A 22,875-nucleotide genomic window follows, 5' to 3' on the forward strand; every position below is an offset into this window, starting at 1 on the left:
GAAAAAAAGGAGATTATAGTAATGAGAGTTGTGAAAGAAGTGTCTATCTGCAATGGTGTGGGGACCTGTCCAGGGTGACCCCTCCCTTTCACCCACAGACACCTGGGACGGGTCAAACACTGCAGACAAATCCTTATAACACACTCCCTTCACATGGTAGCAGGCCGTCAGGAAAGCACTGCATTCACATTTGATCATCGCCCCACTCACACCAACATTAAAGGCTGTAAAACCCTTCACTCTTCTGAGTTCAATCTGTCCAGCAGATGTTGAAGGGAAGCACTAATTAGATCCAGCATCTGTATACGGCCCAGAGTTGGTGCTCACGCTCAACATCAGTCTGACAGAGCAAAACATATTTTTGGTAAGAACGAGGTACATTACTTTAGATTCCTTACACGTTGCAAGTTATCTCCATTGGCACACTGGTTGTCATTCTAAAATATTCTATTAAACAGAAATATATATTTATACATGTCTGGGTGTGAGTGCGTTTTAATTACATTTGGCTCATTACGTTACCTTCTGCCAAAGACGCTCGAGAAGTCAAAAGAGCTCAAGAACTCAGCTTGTGACACGTTTGCTAAAATCCGCAGTACTTTCTGCCAACAAACTAATACTGAGAAAAAGTCAAGCTCCTGATGTGTTGCCCTGAATTACACAAGATAGAGCTACCCTGCTAATAAAAGTAGCAGAGGAACAGCCCACCCTGATGCAGTAACTGTTCCTTACTAACGACCCCTCTTACTAATGGCGCTTTTACACTAGTACCTACTCAGCGCGACTCGACTCGCCACGCCCCGTCTTGCGCTTTTCCACTAGGGGTGGAGGCGTGCCGAGTAGGTACTTTTTCTGTATCTATTCTGCCGAGGTTCTAAGCGTGCTGTGTCGGCCCTGTATCTGACGTCATCACACTACACGCCACCATTTGGTCGGGGGGCGGGGCCGTCAGACGTTTGAATCAGGAAGCGGGAATTGGCGCGAGTGCAGCCCACGGTGATTTTATTCAACAACAATCGCAGCGCAAAATTCTGTTTCATGATCCAACTCTGAGGTGCAGATGTTCATAAACCTGGTGGCTGAGGAGGAATTAAAAAAGGGATCTAGACGGGCGATAAGGAACGACCAGATCTACCAGGAGCTCTGTCACTTCTCAGCCGCTCGCGGCTACCAGCTGATTTCTCAGCAGCGCCGACACAAACAAGCAAAAAAAAAGCGTCACCGCTTGAAGCTTCTTTGACTCTCATTTTTTTAACTTGATATCGAACACAAGTCACAGACCAAGCAGCATATTTGGATTTAAAAATTAAAAGTTGAAAACACAAAAAGTTGAAATATGGGGCAGGGGGAGTCCTACTACCTTATTTGACTGTTGAATGTTGTGTAAATGAACCCTTCATCATGTATATGGTTATGGCCTTGGCTGACGTCATAATTAGTGTGAGAGTGTGTGTATGAGGGTTGGTAGTGGAGAGGGGGGGGCAGGGCAGGTGACAGAAAAAGTAAAGAGACCAAGAAGACTATATACATGCAAGCTATTTAACAAGCCTTTCACGTGAAGTTGATCGTAATTGTCAGGTAATAATGGACTCCTTTCAACAGGAGAATGGTAAGGAAGCACGTTGGATCCGGTATCAGTGTTTCCACGGCAACACATATTAAATTGCACTGCAGCCTGCAGGGATTGGACTTTAGACGGGTGGAGGGACGGATTACACCGTCAACAGGAACACGCACTCCTTCCTGGTACGAAACGCAACACCTTCAGAAATGGTAAGAGCGAGAAATTCCCTCGATAAAACCTTTTTAAAAAATAAATGATTTTCTATTTGTTTTGTTTTTGTCAAGTAACAACTCTATTGTCACCTTGCAGGCTAAATTCTTTACACCAACTCAAATCAATGGTAAGACTAATCAGTTCATGTACAATAACGTATATATCCACCCTCATATCATTGATTGTACTTAAAATATTCCTACGGAAATACATCGTGGAATAAACTGTGGTCATCTAATTTAACTTTTCTCTTTGCAGAGTTTAAAGAATGTTTTTCCTTGTATGACAAGAAGCAGAAGGGTAAAATTGACTGCAAAGACCTGATCACAGTAATGCGTTGCCTGGGCACAAGCCCCACATTCGGTGAAATAGATAGACATCTACAAGTTCACAAAATAGGTATGTACAACATCCAGTTCTTCAAATTTCTTAGATGACGTTAATCAAGACAAGTTTGATGGTTTATTTTTATGGATTTACACATGTATCTTAGTCAATAAGGCCAAAAACATGGAAACTTGGCTGGTGTGTCACCATGTTTCATCCAGGATGTGAGGCTGAGCCTAAACAAAACATACAGTTCCAAATATCTAAATAAACACTGATGATTTTTTTTATTGAGAGAATAAAAAATTTGAATATATGTGCCCAACTAACTAAAAAGGAAGACACTATCATTTCACTGAGGAAATGAGGAAAGTTAGACACACACAAATCTTTTTTTGACATTTCCAATATCCTTTTCTTCTTAAAGTCAAGGGAAGCAATTTCAGGGTGTTGATATTTGAAACAAAACATTAATAAAACCCATAGATCGAGCTCCTTCCCCATCCTTCCCCTTAGCCTAGCGCTTAGTTATGCACTGAATGCTTTTGCACACAATAATGTAAATAATGTGCGTGCCTAGAAAAGACAGGTGCGCTGGACTTCTCTACGTTCCTGACAATGATGCACAGACAGATGCAGCAGGAGGACCCCAAGACGGAAATACTGGAGGCCTTTCGGATGACGGACAAGCAGAAGAAAGGATACATCCCGGCATCTGAGCTGCGAGCCAAGCTCACCAAGTTAGGAGAGAAACTCACTAACAAAGAAGGTAACCCTTTATATTCAGGCGCTCCTATGAAAACAGAATCAATTACATTATTAAAAGGTTCATCTGAGTCAATGCAGCCATTAAGAACTGTCTAGTTTGGCATTTATATTTAGTAATAAAGATGTGATAATGTAATGGTGCCAGATACTTGATGGAAGTAATTTATTGAATCGGCACCCACCCATATATCACCTTTTAAGCTTGTTTTAAAAGACTACGATGCATTTCTCATTCACTCTTGCCTCTTGTATTTCAATACTACCATTAAAGGGAAAGTTCGTTTTTTTACAACCTGGACCTTATTTCTGGCATTTTTTATGGTCGTATACTCACCCAGGCAAGTTTGGTGTCATTTGGAGTCCTTCGGAAGATATTAGGGGGTTTTTTGCGAGCCGCTTCTCCATATAAGAAGCGCATGGGGGCACCGCGGGACACAGATGATGCAGCGTCTAAATAACACATGATTGCCGCGAAACTTGTTCATTTATTTTATGAATCACTAGATCTGCTTCCAGGACCTGTTGTCTACATCCGGGGCTGTGTGTGTAACAAATAAATCAGTTTGTAAACAAGACCTCTGAACTCATGACGTCATCTCTGTGCGCGCACTCTGTCCTCCGTTCAGTGAGCTCTTCAGCCGTATACTCTGGCTCAAAACGGTAAGGACATCCATCATATTCAAAGTCGTTGTCCACAACCTCAGAATTTGACAAATATTCAGACATGTTTCAAATAACTAACAGTAAACTAACAGTAGTGAACTCCAGCTGTACACAGAGCTGTGTCTGGGATGCGCGCACAGAGATGACGTCATGAGTTCAGAGGTCTTGTTTACAAACTGATTTATTTGTTACACACACAGCCCCGGATGTAGACAACAGGTCCTGGAAGCAGATCTAGTGATTCATAAAATAAACGAGTTTCGCAGCAATCATGTGTTATTTAGACGCTGCATCGTCTGTGTCCCGCGGTGCCCCATTCGCTACCGTTATATGGAGAAGCGGCTCGCAAAAAAACCCCTAATATCTTCCGAAGGACTCCAAATGACACCAAACTTGCCTGGGTGAGTATACAACCATAAAAAATGCCAGAAATAAGGTCCAGGTTGTAAAAAAACGAACTTTCCCTTTAAGGGTGGTCAAGGCCAGGCAAGTTTATTTGTAATTTGTATTTGTAAGTTTATTTGTAGAGCACATTTCAGCAACAAGGCAATTCAAGGTGCTTGACACAATAAATATGAGGGAAAAAAAAGATTCAGCTGTAACCTTCTTCGCTGTGATATATTAGTTTACTAGAGCAGTGGCAAAATAAAGAAAAGGTAGACTTAAACTAGAGTTACAATGAAGTACTAAAATTAAAATGGTTTAAAATTAAATTCACAATAGTTTAAATAATTCAGTCAAAGGCAGCTGTAAACAAAGGATTTTTTTACTTTGATTTAAAAGAACTGGGGGTTTCAAGGTTGCTGCAGTTTTCTGGTACGGTAAAATACAATATTCACTGCTATTGAGTTGTACATGCAACAGTGCACACAGTAATGCAATTCTCTATTTGATGCAAGATTAAAAACCACCATAAAAAATGTGCTAACAGCCATCTTTTACAGTCTAAATTTATTTTTTATTGTAAAATAGCAAAATTTATTTAATTTATTCATTATTTATTTATTAAAAGTATTTTAACATTAAGCCTTTAAAAAATAACTTAAATATGGATTAACTTTTCAATCAAAATAAATTAAGATCATCATCTCAACAGAATGAAGGGAATAATATAGTCTGCATAATAATTATTAAGTAGGAAAGTAATGTGTTTGAATTTCCGTTATTAAAAAATATTTTTCTTTCTTTTTTATAATGGTAAGAAAGAGAGAAAGAGTGTGATTCCCACAGACTCCCTGCAATGATGTTAACTGGCATGTGTTGCTCACCTGCTTTCTTGTGATGGGGATGCTGCTTCAGACTGATGCAGTAGCCTTCAAGCGCAACTGCTGACTGCTACTGCTGTGAATCTTATCCTGTGCATTTGTGAATATTGAGACTGTTCTAGCTTCATAGACTTTGGCACCGTCTGTGCGCTGCTGCAGGACCAAACCCTTTCATGCGGATGCAGAGTCAGCCAATATAGATGGTTAGTTTTTGGTCAATTGGAAAATTTTACTTTTACTGGCAAAAACAAGTAAAAGCAAATAGATAATTCATTTCCTTACTAGGTTTAAAAAAAAATCTAAATGATGATGGTTTAATAATTTTACATTATTTTTTTTTACCTAGTTTTGCCCCCTCAGTCAGGTGTCTTTGGAATCAGCTTCCCAAAAACACTTGGACAACACTGATCACCTGAGCAGATTATCTCTCTATTAAGTTTCCTACAAACATCCGGATATTCATTAAGGTATCAATAGTGCATGTTGCAATTGAAATGAAGTCTTAATATGGAAAAATAATTTGCCATGTTAAAGTTAAAGTTACTAAAATGTTTTTCGGAATAAAAATATTTAAAATAAATAGATGAATGCAGTTACTAAAATTGTTTTCAAATGTATAAATTTCATTCAAAATAATCCAAAATGTACCTTTTTAGGTGGCGTATTCCGTCTGTATCTCTTTATCCTGGTTTGTAAACGCGTGTGTGTACAATTGAGAGCAACATTTCTATAAAAGTAACTTAACCTCCTCGTCTCCAGCTAAAACTTACAATACATTATCAAATTGTCATTTTTGAATCCACCAAAGCCTAAATCAAAGTAGGCCTGACGTTTTTGCAACCAAAGGTGTCGCCCCCTGCTGACTGTTCAAGAAAATGTACCGTAAAGATGCTGGGCTTGAACTGTTAGATCTGAAGGCCACATTGGTTTCTTGCAGTGTTTGGGCTGTAGTAAAGGGCTAATCACCTTTAAGTCATCAAAGCTAAACAGTTGTATTCATTTAGAATTTCATCCTGAAACTCAACTGAAAATCAGCTGTAAAAAGACTAAAAATAGGGTGAATCAACTTTATAATATGGTATGTTACACATGTTTGATGGTGCTCATAAGAAAACTGGTACATTTTTGTTGTGTTTGAACAACTTTTTGTCTTTTGGCAAATATTTAGCAACATAAGCAACGTTCAGCTACGACCACCGACTGGTCAGAGACGCTTTTTTACTACAAAAGCAAAAGAGAAAGGTTAAGAGAACATATACTGTAGCAAGCAAAGTTATGGCATTCAAATCACACTTAGTATTTAAACTCCAAACTACATTTCTTAAATCTAATCTAAAATGCCTCACAGTACTTGTAGTACTGCATGCTTGCTGCAATTTAATCATAAACAGAGAGCAACACTGAGTCTATGCAGTATATTTCACCACTTTGTGAAATTTTCTTTTCTGTGTCCACTTATACGAGTGGACCGAGATTCTTCTAACTTGCTCTCGTTTCTATTTCTATTACCTTCTGCCTCAGCTGTGCTGAGGCGTCCCGTGTATTCAGTACACTGTAGAATGTGGATTTAAGTGATTCTCCTGCGTAATCTCTCCTCATAACAGCATCCATGGTCGCCGTCTGCTCCTCGTCTTTACAAGTGTGTGTTTTTCTGAAACGGTTATTAATCCAGGGTCGGGTGCCCAGAAAGTTACAGATACTTGAGCTGAATGATTAGAGACCTGTTTAACAGTGTTAGACCGATGCAGATTAAGAAATTGACGTCATTATAACCCATGAATTGGCTTTGAAACATTTCTTTTTTTTTACCTTGTCTGCACACATATTAATGGTTGATACCATGCTGGTAAAAACCTAAGGCATATATATGTGCATTGTTACTATATTTAATATATATACATATATATACGCATATATACGCTTTGAAACATTTCAAAATAACAAATACAAACTGATAGAGTTCATGTAAAGACTTTTATTCTAAAAGGTTGATTCATTTTTCATTCATTTCTACATTTATGAGCTGTCATAGTGTGAAATTCAAAGATATTATTTCAGAGTTGCCATCTGCGGAACATGTTTGATTCAGTGAAAATAGCAGAAACAACCACCACATTTACTGTCTATCTCAATCTAATGAAATTAGATGTTTACTTCTTTGTTTACTTTTGTTCTGGGTAATCACAGCAGAGAAATGTCTTTTTCTGAGGTTCTTTCTTGTCAAGTCCATTTACAGAGCCGTTTACTATCTTCTCTCCACAGTGGATGAGCTCTTCAAAGAGGCAAACGTCAAGTCAAATGGAACTGTTAAGTATGAAGAGTTCACCCAAATGGTGACGCTGCCACCAGTCGATTACTAGTTTCTCAAGGAAAAATCAGTCAAGCAAACGCCTCGGCAGACAACCTACTTCACGCACGCTGAGGCTGGTGGCAGCAGCTTGCAGAGATGAAAACACACTGCGTTCAAAGCTGGCAGTTTTTGTCTACAGAGACTGAAGTCTTCTCTTTTAATTTTTGTTTTTGCCATGATTCATTCTGGATTATTTGATTGTATTTACGCATCATGTGGATTTTTATCCAATGAAAAAACTTAAGTGAAGTAAAACACTGACTGATACTTTGACATTATGGTTTGAACTTTGTAAATTTACACAAGAAACTGCTGTTCTTTGATTAAACATCAGTATTAAAAGCCTTCCAGCTTAAAAGCATACTTGTGGAGGATTTGATATTTGTGAACTTTTACACACAGTTTGGTGCAAAAATATTTGGACAATGACAGTTTTTATGACGGATTTGACTGTGACACACTACCTGTACAACACTGAATTTAAAATAAAACAATCAAGAGTGTAGATTTTCACCTTTAAGAGGTTTCACAATATAATGTAGGCATTACAGCCATTTTAACTAAAGTTCTAAAGTTCATTCTAACTAAAGTATTTCCAAAAATATTTAGACAGTTTATTGAAAAGCCAAGTGTGATCTATTTCCTTGTTCCTTCAGCAGCAGATAAAAGGTCTGGACTAGACAGCAGGTGTTGAGTTGGCATTTGGCAGCAGTTTGCCCGGAGTTACTGATGTGAAGTCCAAGGAGATCTCAATGCAAGTGAAGGAGACCATCCTTTTTTAGCTTCTTTTTTATTTATTTATTTAGGATGAAGGGGGGAGTCGGGTCAGGGGGTAAAAGGGCCCCAACCCACGGAGCAACCATAGGCGCCCAAGTGCGTGCCTGAGGAGACAAAAGCACTGGTGAACACAAAAAGATCCAAGGACCTGAAAGACCACGGAAGACAACTAAGGTGGATGATTGTAGAATATGTTCCTGGGTGGATAAAATCCCCTTCACATCACTCTGGAGAAGGTGGGCGTATGATTGTCAGAATTTGCAATCAAGAGACGCCTTCATGAATAAATACGGATGATTTACAACACGGCGCACACCACTGGGAATGTTCAAGGACAGTCACAGTAGACTTCTAAAAGAAAAACAATACTGGTACATACAAAAAGCTTCCCTTCTGGGAGTTGAAACCAAGATCAACTTGTATCACAGTGACAGGAAGAGAAAAGTAAGGAGCCAGAAATAAACAGCTCATGGTCCATCCAGGCCACCTCATGTGTCCAACATGGTGGAGGGAGTGTGATGACACGGGCATGTGCTAACTTAGCTCGCTGGTGTTTAGTGGTGATGCAGCTGAATTCTCAGATGTACAAGGTTATACTTTCTGCTCACATTCAGCCAGATGCTACAAAACTGAGCGGAGGGTGCTTCAGTGTGCAGATCAATAAAGATCCTAAACATGATGATGCACGCAAGTATGATGGGGCATAAAAGCAAAATCATAAAAACGCTCTCATTGTCCAAATACCTCTGAACCTAATTCATCCTGTTACACAGAATGAACTTGAATGACAGAACATTTAGCTGTTTGAAACTAAAATTTTATAAATTACTTTTAATTTTCATCCGCTTTTGATCTTTCCTCTCCACATGCTTTATTTTTCTGGGCACAAAGACAAAAGCTGAGTGACAAAAAAAGAGATCATAAAATGCTCAGACATCAATACATTGACTTTTCTAAAAAGGCTTGTAAAACAAAAGCAGAGTAACATTAGGAGGAAGCTGAGGGGAGCAACAAAGGAGAAAGAAATATCAAAATGTTTCTTGAACTTCTTTTTGAAATCAATTCCCTTTATTTCTGCTGGAAAGTATTGACAGACATCCATGATCCGTATGTAAGAATGTATCTTACATTTATCTTTTATTAATGAACAATTCATGGACTGCAAGAAGATTAAAGCTGAGGCAGAGATGGCAATGGTTAAGAGAGAAGGTACACAATACCAGCATCAAAAAACGGCTTTGCATCAACTTTATGTTTAAATATCCCTTTAAATGTTTATACAATAAAAGTGGACAAAGTATAATGAGCTTTTAATATGTATATATAACACTTAACCTTTAAAGGAACATTCTGGAGTCAAAACAAACCTTGGTCGATTACGAGTAGCTATAAACTTTCATTATGGACCAAAACAAAATTAATCAGTGCAGATTTGAGTGAGAACAGAAAATGACTTCACAGCAAAATTGCAATTAATGTGGGCACTTGGAGCAATATGTCAACATAAATTGCTTTTTCAAGCCTCTGACCGACTCAAAAATGTCATCCCATTTAAGTGATAGAGTGGACAGGGTTCCTACAGACAATCTGAAGTCATTATAACTAGTGCTGTCAAGCAATTAAAAATTGAGAGATTCATTTATTAAGATTTGTAATTAATTAATCTAATCTCTTTTTTAATCTCACCTAAAAAAGAAGAGAAAAGCCCTCGACCTGAGGTGTTTCCTTTAAATTCATTACATTATTGTGGCAGATGAAAACATTGATATATAAAACAAAAAAAGTGGCTTTATAAAGTTATTATTTTTTTTTTTTTTAACACACTTGAACAAATGCAGTCCTAGCCATTTACATCCACTTGGCAAGAACATTCACCAGCCTCTCTGTCGCAGACTTGCTCATGCGCGGGGTCGTTCTTCTCGAGTTTAGTTTGGGGAAGAGAGTTGCTGTGGCTTGATAAATAGCTACCTTCGTTGCTGCTAACGTTAGTGGCTGCGCTCACGACCGGGTGCTTTGTGTTTATGTGCCTAAACTTGAGCTTCTGCGGGGTGAGCAAAGTCGCTTCCACAAAGAACACATACTGTATCACTCTACCTTTACCAATGGTGCCGTCCGGGCATTTTAGAAATGTAAATTCCCCATTCACTGGACCGACAACTTTCACATGCTCCTCCATTTTCACTTCTATTTCCCGCTACTCACCGTTCCTCCCCATGCCTTTCAAGCTACAATGAGAGCCTACCAGCGTATGATAAACAAGCCCAAACACAGATTTCATAATAAAGGCAACTTGCAAACAGAAAAAGTAAAGTTAGACATTAATTAAAAAAAAAAAAAATCTGATCGCTGGTGTCTTGCTATTAGTATGTACAAGCCTCAACCGATGTCACTAGATGCCAAAGGAGGAGAGTCCATGGCCGCTGATTCTAACACTGGATGTTAAAGTACTGAAACTTCTAGAGGCCATAAACTCTCCTCCTTTTGTCTTTATCCACAGTAATTTGTGCAGCATCGATTGTCAGCATGTGCAGATTTATAAGAAAATTGCAGAACTGGCCACAGATGCCCGAACAAACTTCTTGTTATACACTTCCTGTAAACTTAGAAAGTTCAAGTTAGCTCTGTTGGTCTAATATAAAATGTATGTTGCTGCGGCTCTGCTGCACCTTTCTGCTAACATCAATTGCTATTTTGCAGCAAACACATATTTCGCTCTCACTCAAAACTGCTTGGATTCACGTCACTGTGGCTTAAGTTTAGACTCTGCACTGCTGCAGAACGGAAACATCTGCTCCGAGTGCTGAGGGCAGATACAGGGCATCGTTGGGATAGAGCTCCCACATCGGGACTCCATCCATGACACCCGGTTGAAGAATAAGGCAGATGGCATCAGCGAGGAAAGCACCCACCCCGGACATGCTGCGTTTGGGCTGCTGCCATCCAGTAATGGTTCAGAGAACAAACAGCAAAAGACCTGGGAACAGTTTTTACCCGCGAGCGAGCACACTGAAGACACTGTGAACTGGCTACATTTTTGTCTAAAGGTGCAGTTTGTTCCTTTGATGATGATGCTAAGTTGACTTGTTATCCTTACCTGTTCTTAATTAGGTTTATTTAATCACTGTTTTAATCTTAAAAGAGAGAGTCAAATCAAATGTCATCTTACTATTTATGACAATAAAGCTTGTTCATTGATTAATTCATAAAAGAGTTGCTTTAACCCTGGAATGTCCCTCTCACTGTGTTGGATGAATCTGCGGTCCAGCGGTATCTTGCAACAGTGAAAATCACATTTCTACAGAATGTATTATTTCTCCCTGAAAAGTTGTTTTTGTTCAACTTAGCTATCTACTCCACTGAAATCATGACCTTTGAAGAGGATAAAAGCATATAGACTGGATTGAAAACAGACTCTTAAAACCTCAAGTGGCCACCGAAACCAATATATATGTCTGAATAAAATGACAGCTGTGACATGTAAAAATGATTGAAATAGGGAACACTCTGCTTTGTCGTGCACATACGACAGGGACAACAAAGGACTGTTTGAATGTGTGTGTGCGCGTGTGTATAAATGTCAGTAGTCAAAAAGACTAGAAAAGCACAAAATGAATGCAGTCCATTAAGCACTTATGTACAGTTGCATTTGGCTGGAAAGGGGTAAAGCTGAAGTAAATAAAGGATGTATAAAAAGCACCAGCAGGGCCTCGGCTGGAGTGCAGCGACACTTCAGACCCTTTCAAACACTCAAAAGACACTATAAGTTCTGAAATCTTTTGAAAGCAGAAAAACAAGATGAGAGGTTAAAGTGTCTTCTTAAAGAAGATTGAAAAATTCTTGAACATAGATGCAATTTGTTTTACGGTATATCAAATCCCATAATGCTTTTTTCTAACACTCATGTGATACTGTGCAATGTGCCGTTTTATTTTACAATTATTAAGAAAATGTGTGCTTCAAAATATTGAATTCGATTTACCTTTCAATCATGTGTTTAACAAAGATTAATAACATCAAATGATCAAATAGTCAAGTTGAAAAGGCACTGGGCCTGCCAATACCTGATAACAAATGTCTGGAGCCCATGTGGCCTCTAGCACCAAGTTTTTACCTGCACCTTCTTTTTACATTTACATGTGTCTGTAGTAAAGCCAAACTATGACAAAACCCACCTTTTACTGCTACAACAATGTTCTAAATCTGCAGCAGTTTATAAAGTATATATATAGAGTTTTAACAGCCTGACTATTTGCTAAACCCCCCCTGCAAACACTGACTGCCAGCGGCATTATAACGAACAGCTGGCTTGTTGAGCTGTAGATGTAAACGATGGAGAGTTTCTGTCAGGTGGCGTCACATAAAAGAAAATCCCCAAATAAAACTTAAGTTTGTATATACTGTATTTAGTATATGAACATAGCTCTCAGTATCTGAAAAGAAAATAATCTTGAAGTGCCTTGAAGTGTGTTACCACTGACAGCCACTAGGTGCTGGCTTCAAACCCTCTGGCTTCATCACACTCCAAAACAAAACAAAATATGTGAGATTTGTCTGGAATAACTCAAAAAAGCCACAAAATCAGTGGCATTGTCACTATATTTTTTCTGAGCTGGTCTTCATTGTCCTGATTATTTAAAACCGTGCACACTTCAAGTGAACGAACAAGTGCTTAATGTAAAGACACGGCAGGCACGTATGTGCAAGGCAGCAATCGTGCAGGGCAGGGTGGGAATCAGGACGGGAGGTCAAGATTGCCTCAGTACGGCGTGGAACAGCCTGGCTAGTGTGAGTGTCCTCTAAGTCTTCAGATCTAGAGGCCACATCCTTGCTTTGTAATCAAAGCCAGCTATTTAGATGTGACGCTTGGCTGGCTTTGCAACTGCAAAGATCTGTATTTTACAAATGACAAGAATTGTAAGAATGCCATCGTATAAAAATATAGATGGGGATTTCAAATCAGTTGAGTTTCATTTTAACACGGTACATTTTTGCCGTTATGTGTTCAATAATCAATAATTTTTATTTGGATCTGATGAAATAAAAAATAAAAATCAGAAATGATCTGACTGAAACTGTTGTTGTACTAAATGAATGAAATCTCCACCTGTGGGCACATTCTGACTGACTAAGCATCCTACTTCAGTTTTGAATCAAAACTACAAACTGTACACGTGAGGTTACTCCGATCCATGGGCACATAGAGGATTTTGATCCTTTTTTTTTAGCTGCAGGACACTCATTTTTCTTTCATCACTGTTCCTCTTTTTATGTACAGCTGTTCCTCTGAACCTGGACAGCTGTGGCTGCAGGTGAACATTAGCAGCACCGTTCACCAGCAGTGCCGCCGATTAAAACTAAACAGAATTGTCCTTGAAGAGAACATGGATCATAGCAAAAGATCAGTTTGTTTATAAATTGCAGGAAGCACTTTTTTTTTACTTCACAACACTTGTACCCCTCACTGTGAAATGCTGTGAAATGTATCCTGAAACTGCACGTCTCCTGCTGCCGTCAATAAAATAAAAGCACTTTAAAAAAAACTAGAGACGAACGAATGGAGTGTCTACATGTGTTAAAGCTTGGTACAGTAAAAACAGATACATTAAAAGGATCCTATCTCATGCTACAACCTACTTTCTGTAACACAGATACCGTCAAATTATGTTGTATAAAAAGTGCAACAAATATTTACATTCTGACTTTTTTTCCCTGCGTGTTAGACTAACATACATTGCAGAGTCTTGATGTGATTCATAGTAAGTCCATCGTTCAGAGGAGGGCTCAGATTGTTGATATGTGACGACTCATAGCTCATTACCCCGTGGTTCAGTCCTTGTCCCGCATGAGGAGGATGGGAGGAGTTTTCTTGTTGGACCTCAGTGGTGAGATGCACTTCTGAGGTGGGGACGCTGGCTGCAGGTCTTGCAGCACTGTGTTTGTACGTTGGCCAGGCGACAGCGGCCGAGCCAGCGGAGAGTCTGACAGAAACGCGACGTCAGTCGGTCACGAAGACAAACTGCTCCTGTGTGGAAAACAGAGAAAACAGACTTACCGGCTCGATCAGAGTTGACCCGTGTACCTCTACGGTTTAAATCACTGACACAGTTTTCTGAGAGCTGAACAGTGGCAGATGTCCTGATTCTGCTTTTATCTCCGTTCAATACAGATCAAGTTTAGAGAGCTGCTGTGATCTAAGTTTGTTTTTAAAAATGATCAGATACAGTATGTCTAATATACTCTGACCACAGAGGAAACATACTGATGTTATTACGTAGAACCACTGAGTGGCTGATGTTTCTAAATGACCTGCTGAAGGTTTCAAAAGTGGGATGACAAGAAAATATGAAGGATGGCTCTAAAAGAGAGAAAAAAGATAGTTTCTGCAAATATAATTTCATGTCTGTTTGTCATGTTTTTCTTGGTAGGAGAGAGATCTCCAATTCCTACGGAATAAATAAATAAATCAATAAAATGCACATTTGTTTCCGAAGAAACAGAGTAAATTGATTTATTCGCAGTATTAAAAGTGCTAATCTTGAATTATCACACAGATCTGTGAAGTTAATCACAATTAATCCTGATTTAATCGCATAAGTATTTATTTTGTATACTCTTGAGATGCGGCATTGTTTTTAACCGTGCAATGTCAATATTGGCACACATTACTGAAGTACTTCGCTCAAATAGTCACTTCTAGTAAAAAAGCTTTGCAAGGCAGCTGCCACTTTTGCTGCAACAGCCTTGATGACACATCTGTGTTTGTCTTTTCTTAATATCACACTTTCATGGCTTACTTATTTTTGCTTTCTGATATAAATCTCCAAAATATCCAGAGTTAACCAAAGTGCAGTAAAACACATTTGGGCACCAATATAAAAATCACAATTAGGGCAAAGATGAACACCAACAATAGAACTAAAAGAACCCAAGCAACGACAAGTGTTGAAAACAAAAAGCAAGGACCAGGCTTAGATGCAAGCCTGCATCCCGAGATGATCTAAAACAGAACGATGATCAGCTGACGTTCTGATCCGTGCTGAACCTTCATGGGACAACAACATGAGCAGAATGAGGAAAGCGTCTCCAGTGTGTCCTAATACTACAACCGGTGTGTGAAAGTGGTTGATGGTTCTTGGCCAACACAGCGGTTGTAAATGCCCCCATGTGGTCAGGGGTGGTATTGCAACACAGACAGCCTACTGTACAACACGACATTTCAAAAGAAAAACAACAAAAAAACGCAACAGTATCTGTACTTTTGTTTATAAATTGAGGTCTGTTGGTCTCAGTAAAAGTTATAAAAGCCTTCTCCAAACATCACTGACAGCAAAAGGATGAGAATTAAAAAAACAGAACTGAAAATGATATGTTTGGAGACTGTTATTTGAATTATTACACTGAGTCAAACATTTATTGTCATACAGCCCAACACTGTTGTCTTGTTGTGTTTTCATGTAAGAACACTTGAGAAAGCAAAGTTGCTTTTTTCCATCTGTCCCCTTTTTTTCTTCGTGGACCACTGAGGTCAGAAAAAAAAAAAAGAAAAAGAAAAAAACCAGCCCACACTTTCCGGTGGAGATGTCACTATATCTCAGCAATGGCTTGAGCAGACGGTTAAACCTGTCCAGGTCGACCCATGCAACTTCTACCGTTGTGATGTGAACGTTCAAGTGGCAGCTTCATTTTGTCCGATTATTGAGAGTACAGTTTGAAATCAAGTGGAATCTCTATGATCAATGCCCTTTAAATTCTGCAAATGTAGTGTTTCCACCTCGTCTTTGAGTTATTCAAATGTCTGTAAACCCCGGACCCCAATAGCTGTGGATGACTGCAGAGAGCAGATGGCTGAGCTTAAAAGCATCTGTTTCAGAAGGGCCAAATGGAAATCATACTTTAATGACTGTACATAAATTATTCCTAATAGTTTCTTCATGTAAACAGGCGGAAAAATCGATTTGAGCATGATGTTAAAGCCAATGTCAAAAGGGCTGTCATCCTTTGATTACATGTTCTTTTATAAGAAGAAAGCATGGTCATGGTGGAATAAACAGAGAAACCAGCGTATTATCAAAATAATATTTTAATTGCTCATTTTGATTTAATAATTTGACTTATTTACTGCAAAACTGACAAAAGCCATTCACCAGTGTTCCTACTTCACTGTGTGCTGTTTTGGATGCCTTTTGTTGACACAGGTCTAGTTATTGCTCTTCTTTGTTTCACTCTTGGCGCTTTGAAATAAAGAAAAGTTGCGCTTTGAAATAAAGAAAAGTTGCGGGTACTCCTTTGATCACAAGGGGCTGGCACCAAAAGCCAGTAAACCTCCACTGATCCCCATGTAAAAAAAAAAAATCTGGATTTCCCATGACCACTGTGTAGGTGGGGAATTTTTATCTACCTCATCAGGTAAAATTACAAAATGAAAAAATACATGCATAATTCAGTGTTGGTGACTTGCTGCATGACTTTAGATACGTGCCTTGACTTGGTTTCTGAGCTGCGCTTAAAGAAACTACTGCAACCAGTTTTGGGCTGGCTGGGAAATGTTAGGGATAAAGCTTAGCAAAGCAGTCTGAAGTGGGGGGTCTGTGCTACTGGGTCAAGGCTGCTAACCAGTGGACGTCAGCTGCAACTGCAAGCTCAGTCCTCGGGTTAAGTGATCGTGTCAGAACCCTTCCGACGGACCACTAACCAATGGTGGATTGTGGCTCACGTGCCAAGGTCACCAGACTTGGTGGACCACACGCACAGGGGACGGGTCCGCTGTTTGCAGTTGTCAAAGCAGCTGTAGGTCCCAAAGGAATGCTACTAGTCCTTATTTCAGCTCAAAAAATGTTTTTTTTTAACAGCTAAAGTGGGTAAAATATGTAACCCATTACAATAATGTAACGGCTGGCACTTCTGGGGAGCTGCAAGAAGGTTCCTGGTTCAAGGCCAGATCTGAGGTCTTTCTGCAACCGCGTGGTTTCCTACTTGAACTGCATCCCACGGCTCAAAAACATGAATTATGTAGCTGATTGTTTTCGCTGTGGTGGTTTGGTTCTTTGAGTGTAAAAAAAACCAAACGAAAAACAACAACAAAAAAAAGTCTGGATGTGATGTAGCCACCATTATGTACTATTGCATAAGGGTTTTCCCTCTGAATAATCATATGAATGATCATCCGCTTCCCTCGTCCTCTGTCCTATTTTACTCAACAGTGGTAGCCGCAGATAGAATAATTTGTCAAAAACTAAAGATGTCTTTGTCGATCTTCTTTAAAGTTGAGATCTACTTTTTTTTAAAATTGTTTTGAAGAGAAGTCTCAAAGGACAAGTTACGGAGACACAGAGACAGAGATAGGAGAGTTACGTTCATAAAAAGAAAAACAGCGCAGTGGAAACACCGGCCGTCTGCAGCGGTACTTTTATAGCAAATTCAGAGTTTCGCTTTTGTTTTGCAAAAAAGTGTAATGAAAAAGAGCTTTCTCAAAGACAGGAGCAGACTGAGGCAGTTTGTGAAATGGTCAGGGAACCTGACTGGAGTTTGGATATCAGACATAATCTCGATTCTCAAAGGCGAAACCCACCTCTGACATGGAGAATTTCTGAGGTTTTTATATATCAAAATACAGAACGACAACTGAACAAATTATAGTCAACTTTGCTTATTTATCTACCAACTATTTGCACACATATTTAATTATGTGCATTTGGTATTTGTATATAAAGTATATATATGCTTTTAAAGGAGTTTAGTGGTGCCTTGAAAACAATTCAGGTTTCCCTTATTTTGTGTTAGAAGAGGATTTAAATAACTCCAGGTCTATTATTAGACAGCAAATACAATTTTTTTAAGGGGCTAAAAATTATGTAAAGAAAAGTTTTGAGTGAGAATGGAATATGCATTTGCTGTAAAATAGCAATGAATTATTTTGCACTTGGATCAGTCGACCTAGGTCAGAATAAACTGTTATTTTTAGCCTGCGACAACAACAGAAAAGTAATTGCTCCAAAGTAATTTTGTGAGCAGGGTCCCTCCAGACAGACCAAAATAGTTTCAACTTTGTAAGTGTGCAGAAACTGAGTTGGACAGACACATTGTTTTATTTCCTAAAAAAAGTTTACTGTCCTTACCATTTTGTAAAATAACTCGGGCTGTTTTAACTCTGGGTCTATTATTAGAGGTTCCTTTAATGTTGTGTTTTATGTATGCCTGCCCTCTCATTAACTTCAAAACAAGTCAATATCCTTAAAGCACCGTGACCTGATCTGACCTTTGCCTCTTGACTGATGTTAGCTTGGACAGGTTATAATTTTTCTGTGCCTGTGAGATCACAGGAAGTCTGAATCATATATTTTTAGACCCCAGACAGAGACACGAGGTTATACTGGAACATTTAAGTAGGTAGTTACGGTACTCTAAATACCCAAATATTTGCTCTAAAGCACAGTTTTTTTCCCCCCTTTAACAAAATTTAATGGACAAAATAGAATTAATGGCCGGCAATGTTATATTGATATTTTAGAATATGTCTCTACTTCAAAAGCAGGTTTGAGTCCATGTTCTTGAATCAACTTAATCTTGTTTCTTTGATCACAATCCAATCATCCTTGGCTTCTTTGAGTGATATAAGGTCCTGCAGCTCTGATACATTGTCTGGCATACAAAAGTGGAAATGAGTCTTGGCTTCACACAGCTGCACGTGGTCACATGCTTTATGTGATGCACCACATTTTGTACTTCACAAACTTGATTCGTTTTTGCTTTTGCAGCTTCAAAACAACATGTCTTAAGAGGCTAATTAAAGCAGCTTTTTATCTTAAAAACTTAAAAAAATAAAACAAACAAACAAAAAACCTGAGCAATCTTGCCAATCATGAAGATTATAGATTTGGTCACGCTGTAGATGGTTTATTGACATCCAACTAACTGTAGTGCCATTTTTGATTTGGTGAGCATGAATGTTGTGTAGCAAAAAGGAGGTTTGAAAATAATAATTTTACAATTAAACATAAAATTACTTGCAAACATCAAATATTCATCATTTGTCAGTTTATGAAAGTTAAAGCTTTTCTTAAAATTTATTTATTTATATAGCACTTTTCATGCAGCTGGAGTGCAACACAAAGTGCTTTACATTAATAGATAAAAAGAAACAATCTCCCTTGACCCCCCCACTCCCCGTACCCTCATTCATGCGACAAACACACACATACACACACAGCATATTATATAGTTGCATACACACCCGGCTCCCCCCACCCTTGTGATAAAAATGGAGTATGGCTGAGCACCGATAGACCAAGTGAGGAAACACCATCCTATGGGAAACATCCACACCGAGAGCCGTCCAAGCCCACGACTACAGGGGACGCCGCCGCAGAGACCACCCCGACCCAGACAGAGAAGGGCCCACACCACGGCTATAAAGCCCTAGAGCAGGACCCAACTATCCAGGCCCTGGAGCAGGACCCCCAACTATCCAGCCCTGGAGCAGGACCCCCAACTATCCAGGCCAGGACAGCCCCCCGTAGACAGACCAAGCTCCTGACGTGGAGGGCCCATGAGGAGAACACTGGAGCTGAAAACTAAGAAACAATAAACAAGATATGAACAGAACTAAAAGGAGTGTAAAACATACTAAAAACAGCATAAATGAATGCTAATATAAAAGATAACTTATGGGCACTAAGGCAGTAGAAGCAACATTAAAAAATAAATAAGTAAATAAGTAAGGAAATGAATAAGTAATTAATGAAAGCTTTAAGAGGAAATTACATAAAGGAAAAAATAAGTAAGTAATGCTAAACAAGTAAAAGGAGATTCAGTTAAAAGCTAATTTAAAAAGGTGAGTCTTGAGCCGACCTTTAAAAGCATGGACAGACTCTGCGGCCCTGAGGCCCTCTGGCAGGCTGTTCCACCGGCGTGGGCCATAAAAGTGAAATGAAGCTTCACCAAAGGTTTTCGTTCTAACTTTGGGAACAGATAAAAGACCAGTACCGGAGGATCTCAGGGTCCGCGAGGGCCGATATGGTAAAAGCAGGTCTGAGAGATAAGAAGGGCCAAGGCCGTTAAGACACTTAAAAACAAGTAAAAGAACCTTAAAATCGATCCTGAAGCGTACAGGGAGCCAATGCAGCGATTCTAAAACTGGTGTAATGTTCTCTTGCAATGTATGTATTTGTGTTGCATATCCACTATAGCATCACCTAATTTAGTAGGCTATTTGATATGTTTTGAAGAAGCATATTTTTAACTACTGTAATTAAATTAAAAATTCAAAATACTTTATTATTCCCTGAATAAAATTAATTGTTGCAGCAGTAATGATTCAAGTCTCCTCAAAGAGTCACTGTGGAGGTTTACTGCTGTGGGCAGGAAGGATCTGAAGAAGAAGCCTCTGAATTAAATCTACAAAAATTACAATGATACTGTACACATGACTGGAAATAAAACTTTTTTTCCCCCTTTTCCTTGGTTTCTGATCTAATAATCGCCATGCAGTTGATGCCAGACAAGAACAAAAAGTGTTAACACGTGTTAAAGCAGCACAATGTAACTTTTCCACCTTAATATAATGTTTCCAGAGTCATTGTGATGGTACATCAACTTACAACAGGTTTAATGACCCCTCTGTCATGGTCTGAGGGATCTGTATCGCCTTCACTGGCACTATGTAACTTGGAGGTGGATGGTAGGAACCCTTCCACACTACTGGTAAAGCACTACCGCTTTTGTCCAAAGGAGCCGCCAAACTCAACAAAAGCTGAAAGTTACATTGTGCTGCTTTAAATCAACCGGTATAATTCTTTCCCATTTCTTCTAATTAGAAATAAACACTCATTCCTAAAAAAAGTAAAGAGTAAAAAAGCTTTGTTTCAAGAAAATTAGAAGAGCATTTGAGACATTTTTGGTAGTTTTAAGAATTCTAGTCGAGAACATGTTTCTTAACCCATTGGCAGAGATATTTTTGCCTACAATAAGATTTGAACTAATCTAGGAATATTTGGCTCATTTTTAGAGGGGCTGTTTCTGCAGTACATAACCACACATACAGAAGACTGGAGTTAACGACAGACAGAAAATACAACAAAAACATTTGTGTGTTAAAAATGTTAATATTATAAATAATGATCTTTATAAAATAAAATAATGAATATAAATTCTATACCAATGTACAAGGAGGGTTATAATATGTAAAATGACTGTATAATGTTATGAGGGTAATGGTATGAGGTCGAAACTGAGCAACTGAGACACGTTGACATCATTACATTTTTTTAATACAACTGGGAGCTAATTCCATCACAAGTTGCATTTTAAATATGGATGTTTGCGCCACACACAAGATGATCGATATTAATAACATTCTGTTTGCTTCGAGATCCTCTGCATAATCAGATATTCTCTTTGGAACAAACAAGCCAAAGTTTGTACATTTCTAAGTCTGATTCAAGAACTTTGAGTGGCATTTGTGCATTTCACCTATGACCCTTCACATACAGTACACAACGACATTATACATAATGATTTCTCAAACTAAACCATCACCTCTCTTCCGCAACCACTAATGATCCATGTTCTATCAGGTTTTTCAGCTTCTGAAGGGGAAAATACCAGTAAAAGTTTAAGAACCACTGGTTTCAAGAATAAATCAAGAATCTTTACTGAACTAAAACTGTCAGTGGATTTTGTGAAATTTCATTAAATTTTCATTTAAAATCAATGGGATTTAATTCCATGATACAGATTCATGGGACGGTTTAATTACAGTAATCTTTCTTAAATCTAAGAACTAGATTCTGTATCTTGTTAAATGAGATGTGTGTAGGATTCTTACCAAAAATGTGCCTATCATGTACACCAAAGTACTTTAAAAATGTCACATATGAAATATAGTATGTTCACATGTCTGCTTTTAAAACGAACAACACAGATTTTGTGTGGTGCAACTATAAGAGTACCAGACGTTGCTGGAAAACAGGGAGCAAAGAAAAAAGGAAAGAAAAGAAAAGCACATTCATATTTAACTGAGAAGGAGTGCCATAAACCAAACATGTACAGCTGTTTACTGCCACGTTATCACATGCCTCAAATGCCCTTGATAACACTTTTATACCTCTGTGCCTCCAAAATGTCAGTAAAGCTGGCATTCAGTTTCCAGCAGACTGCACTCTGGAGAAGACTGATTTCATATCTGATCTCTAAAACTAAAATGCCAATGAAATGTTTTGGCCTACACCAGAAAATGTAATGAAAAAACCCCCCTGCAAATTATGTTTGTTTAATTAAAAGGGTCACGAATATAGAAAGAAAAGCAAAAGCAGGGACTTAATTGAGATACATTTATTTATATGCATTTTATAAAGTTCAGTGCTGACCAGGGAGAATATTGTGAGCCTTTTTTTCTCAATGTTTAGCTCGACCTTTAAAATTTTTTAAATGAAGGCATCTGATTGGTTTTTTCCCTTCCTGCCAAGCCTCTGGTCTTCTGACCAATCCGAGCCATTCGGTGCGCAAATAACTGATTGGTTAGAGTTTTTACAGGATTACAGCTTTCAGAGAGGATTGATTTTTTTCTCTCCTTTTTCTTAACAGATTATTCACTGGCTACTCTCAGGATGGAAGGACCATTTCACCCAGTATAACAATAAATGTTTTTGAATATGATTGCAATTAATACCTTTAAGGTGAAAACAGCTTTGTCTTTTTGTGTAGCCTCAACCCTCTGGATGACATTGTCGATGCACCAAATCCAAACTGCATGGTGGACATTGCTGTATTTGCAGCTCAACCATCTCCACAAATGAATCTCAATTACTCTTTCCAATTATACAGCATGTGTGAGGTAATTAAGCTGCATCTGTTCCTCAGCACCGGGTCTTGTGCAATGCAGACTTTACTTCCAGCAGTTGGCAGATTGTCTGTGGTTTGAGCGATTGATTAAATTTCACATTCGGCTCATG

At 38.6% G+C, this 22,875-nt stretch overlaps 2 protein-coding genes across 6 annotated transcripts in view; one reads left to right on the plus strand and one right to left on the minus strand.

The window, feature by feature from the left end:
• The window catches only part of LOC133459492 (A disintegrin and metalloproteinase with thrombospondin motifs 7), a 142,531-nt gene that overhangs the window by 10,267 nt on the left and 109,389 nt on the right, over positions 1–22,875 (minus strand). Inside the window, exon 24 of one of the 5 annotated variants that reach the window (XM_061739477.1) lies at positions 12,922–13,949. The exons of 2 other annotated variants lie outside the window; for them this stretch is intronic. In XM_061739477.1, the coding sequence (XP_061595461.1) occupies positions 13,804–13,949 (146 nt within the window). In that variant the 3' untranslated portion in view covers positions 12,922–13,803. Of the gene's footprint in view, positions 1–12,921; positions 13,950–22,875 lie in introns of those variants that run through there. 2 more of the 5 variants (XM_061739495.1, XM_061739516.1) reach the window with 2 other exon arrangements.
• calml4a (calmodulin-like 4a) lies at positions 1,664–7,513 on the plus strand. Its single transcript, XM_061739465.1, has 5 exons — positions 1,664–1,773; positions 1,874–1,904; positions 2,036–2,176; positions 2,685–2,873; positions 7,063–7,513. Exons 1-5 carry the CDS (start codon positions 1,771–1,773, stop codon positions 7,158–7,160), a joined length of 462 nt encoding a protein of 153 aa, XP_061595449.1. The 5' UTR covers positions 1,664–1,770; the 3' UTR covers positions 7,161–7,513.

The sequence above is a fragment of the Cololabis saira genome, chromosome 2, assembly GCF_033807715.1.
Source record: "Cololabis saira isolate AMF1-May2022 chromosome 2, fColSai1.1, whole genome shotgun sequence".
In the NCBI taxonomy this organism is placed as follows: domain Eukaryota; kingdom Metazoa; phylum Chordata; class Actinopteri; order Beloniformes; family Belonidae; genus Cololabis; species Cololabis saira.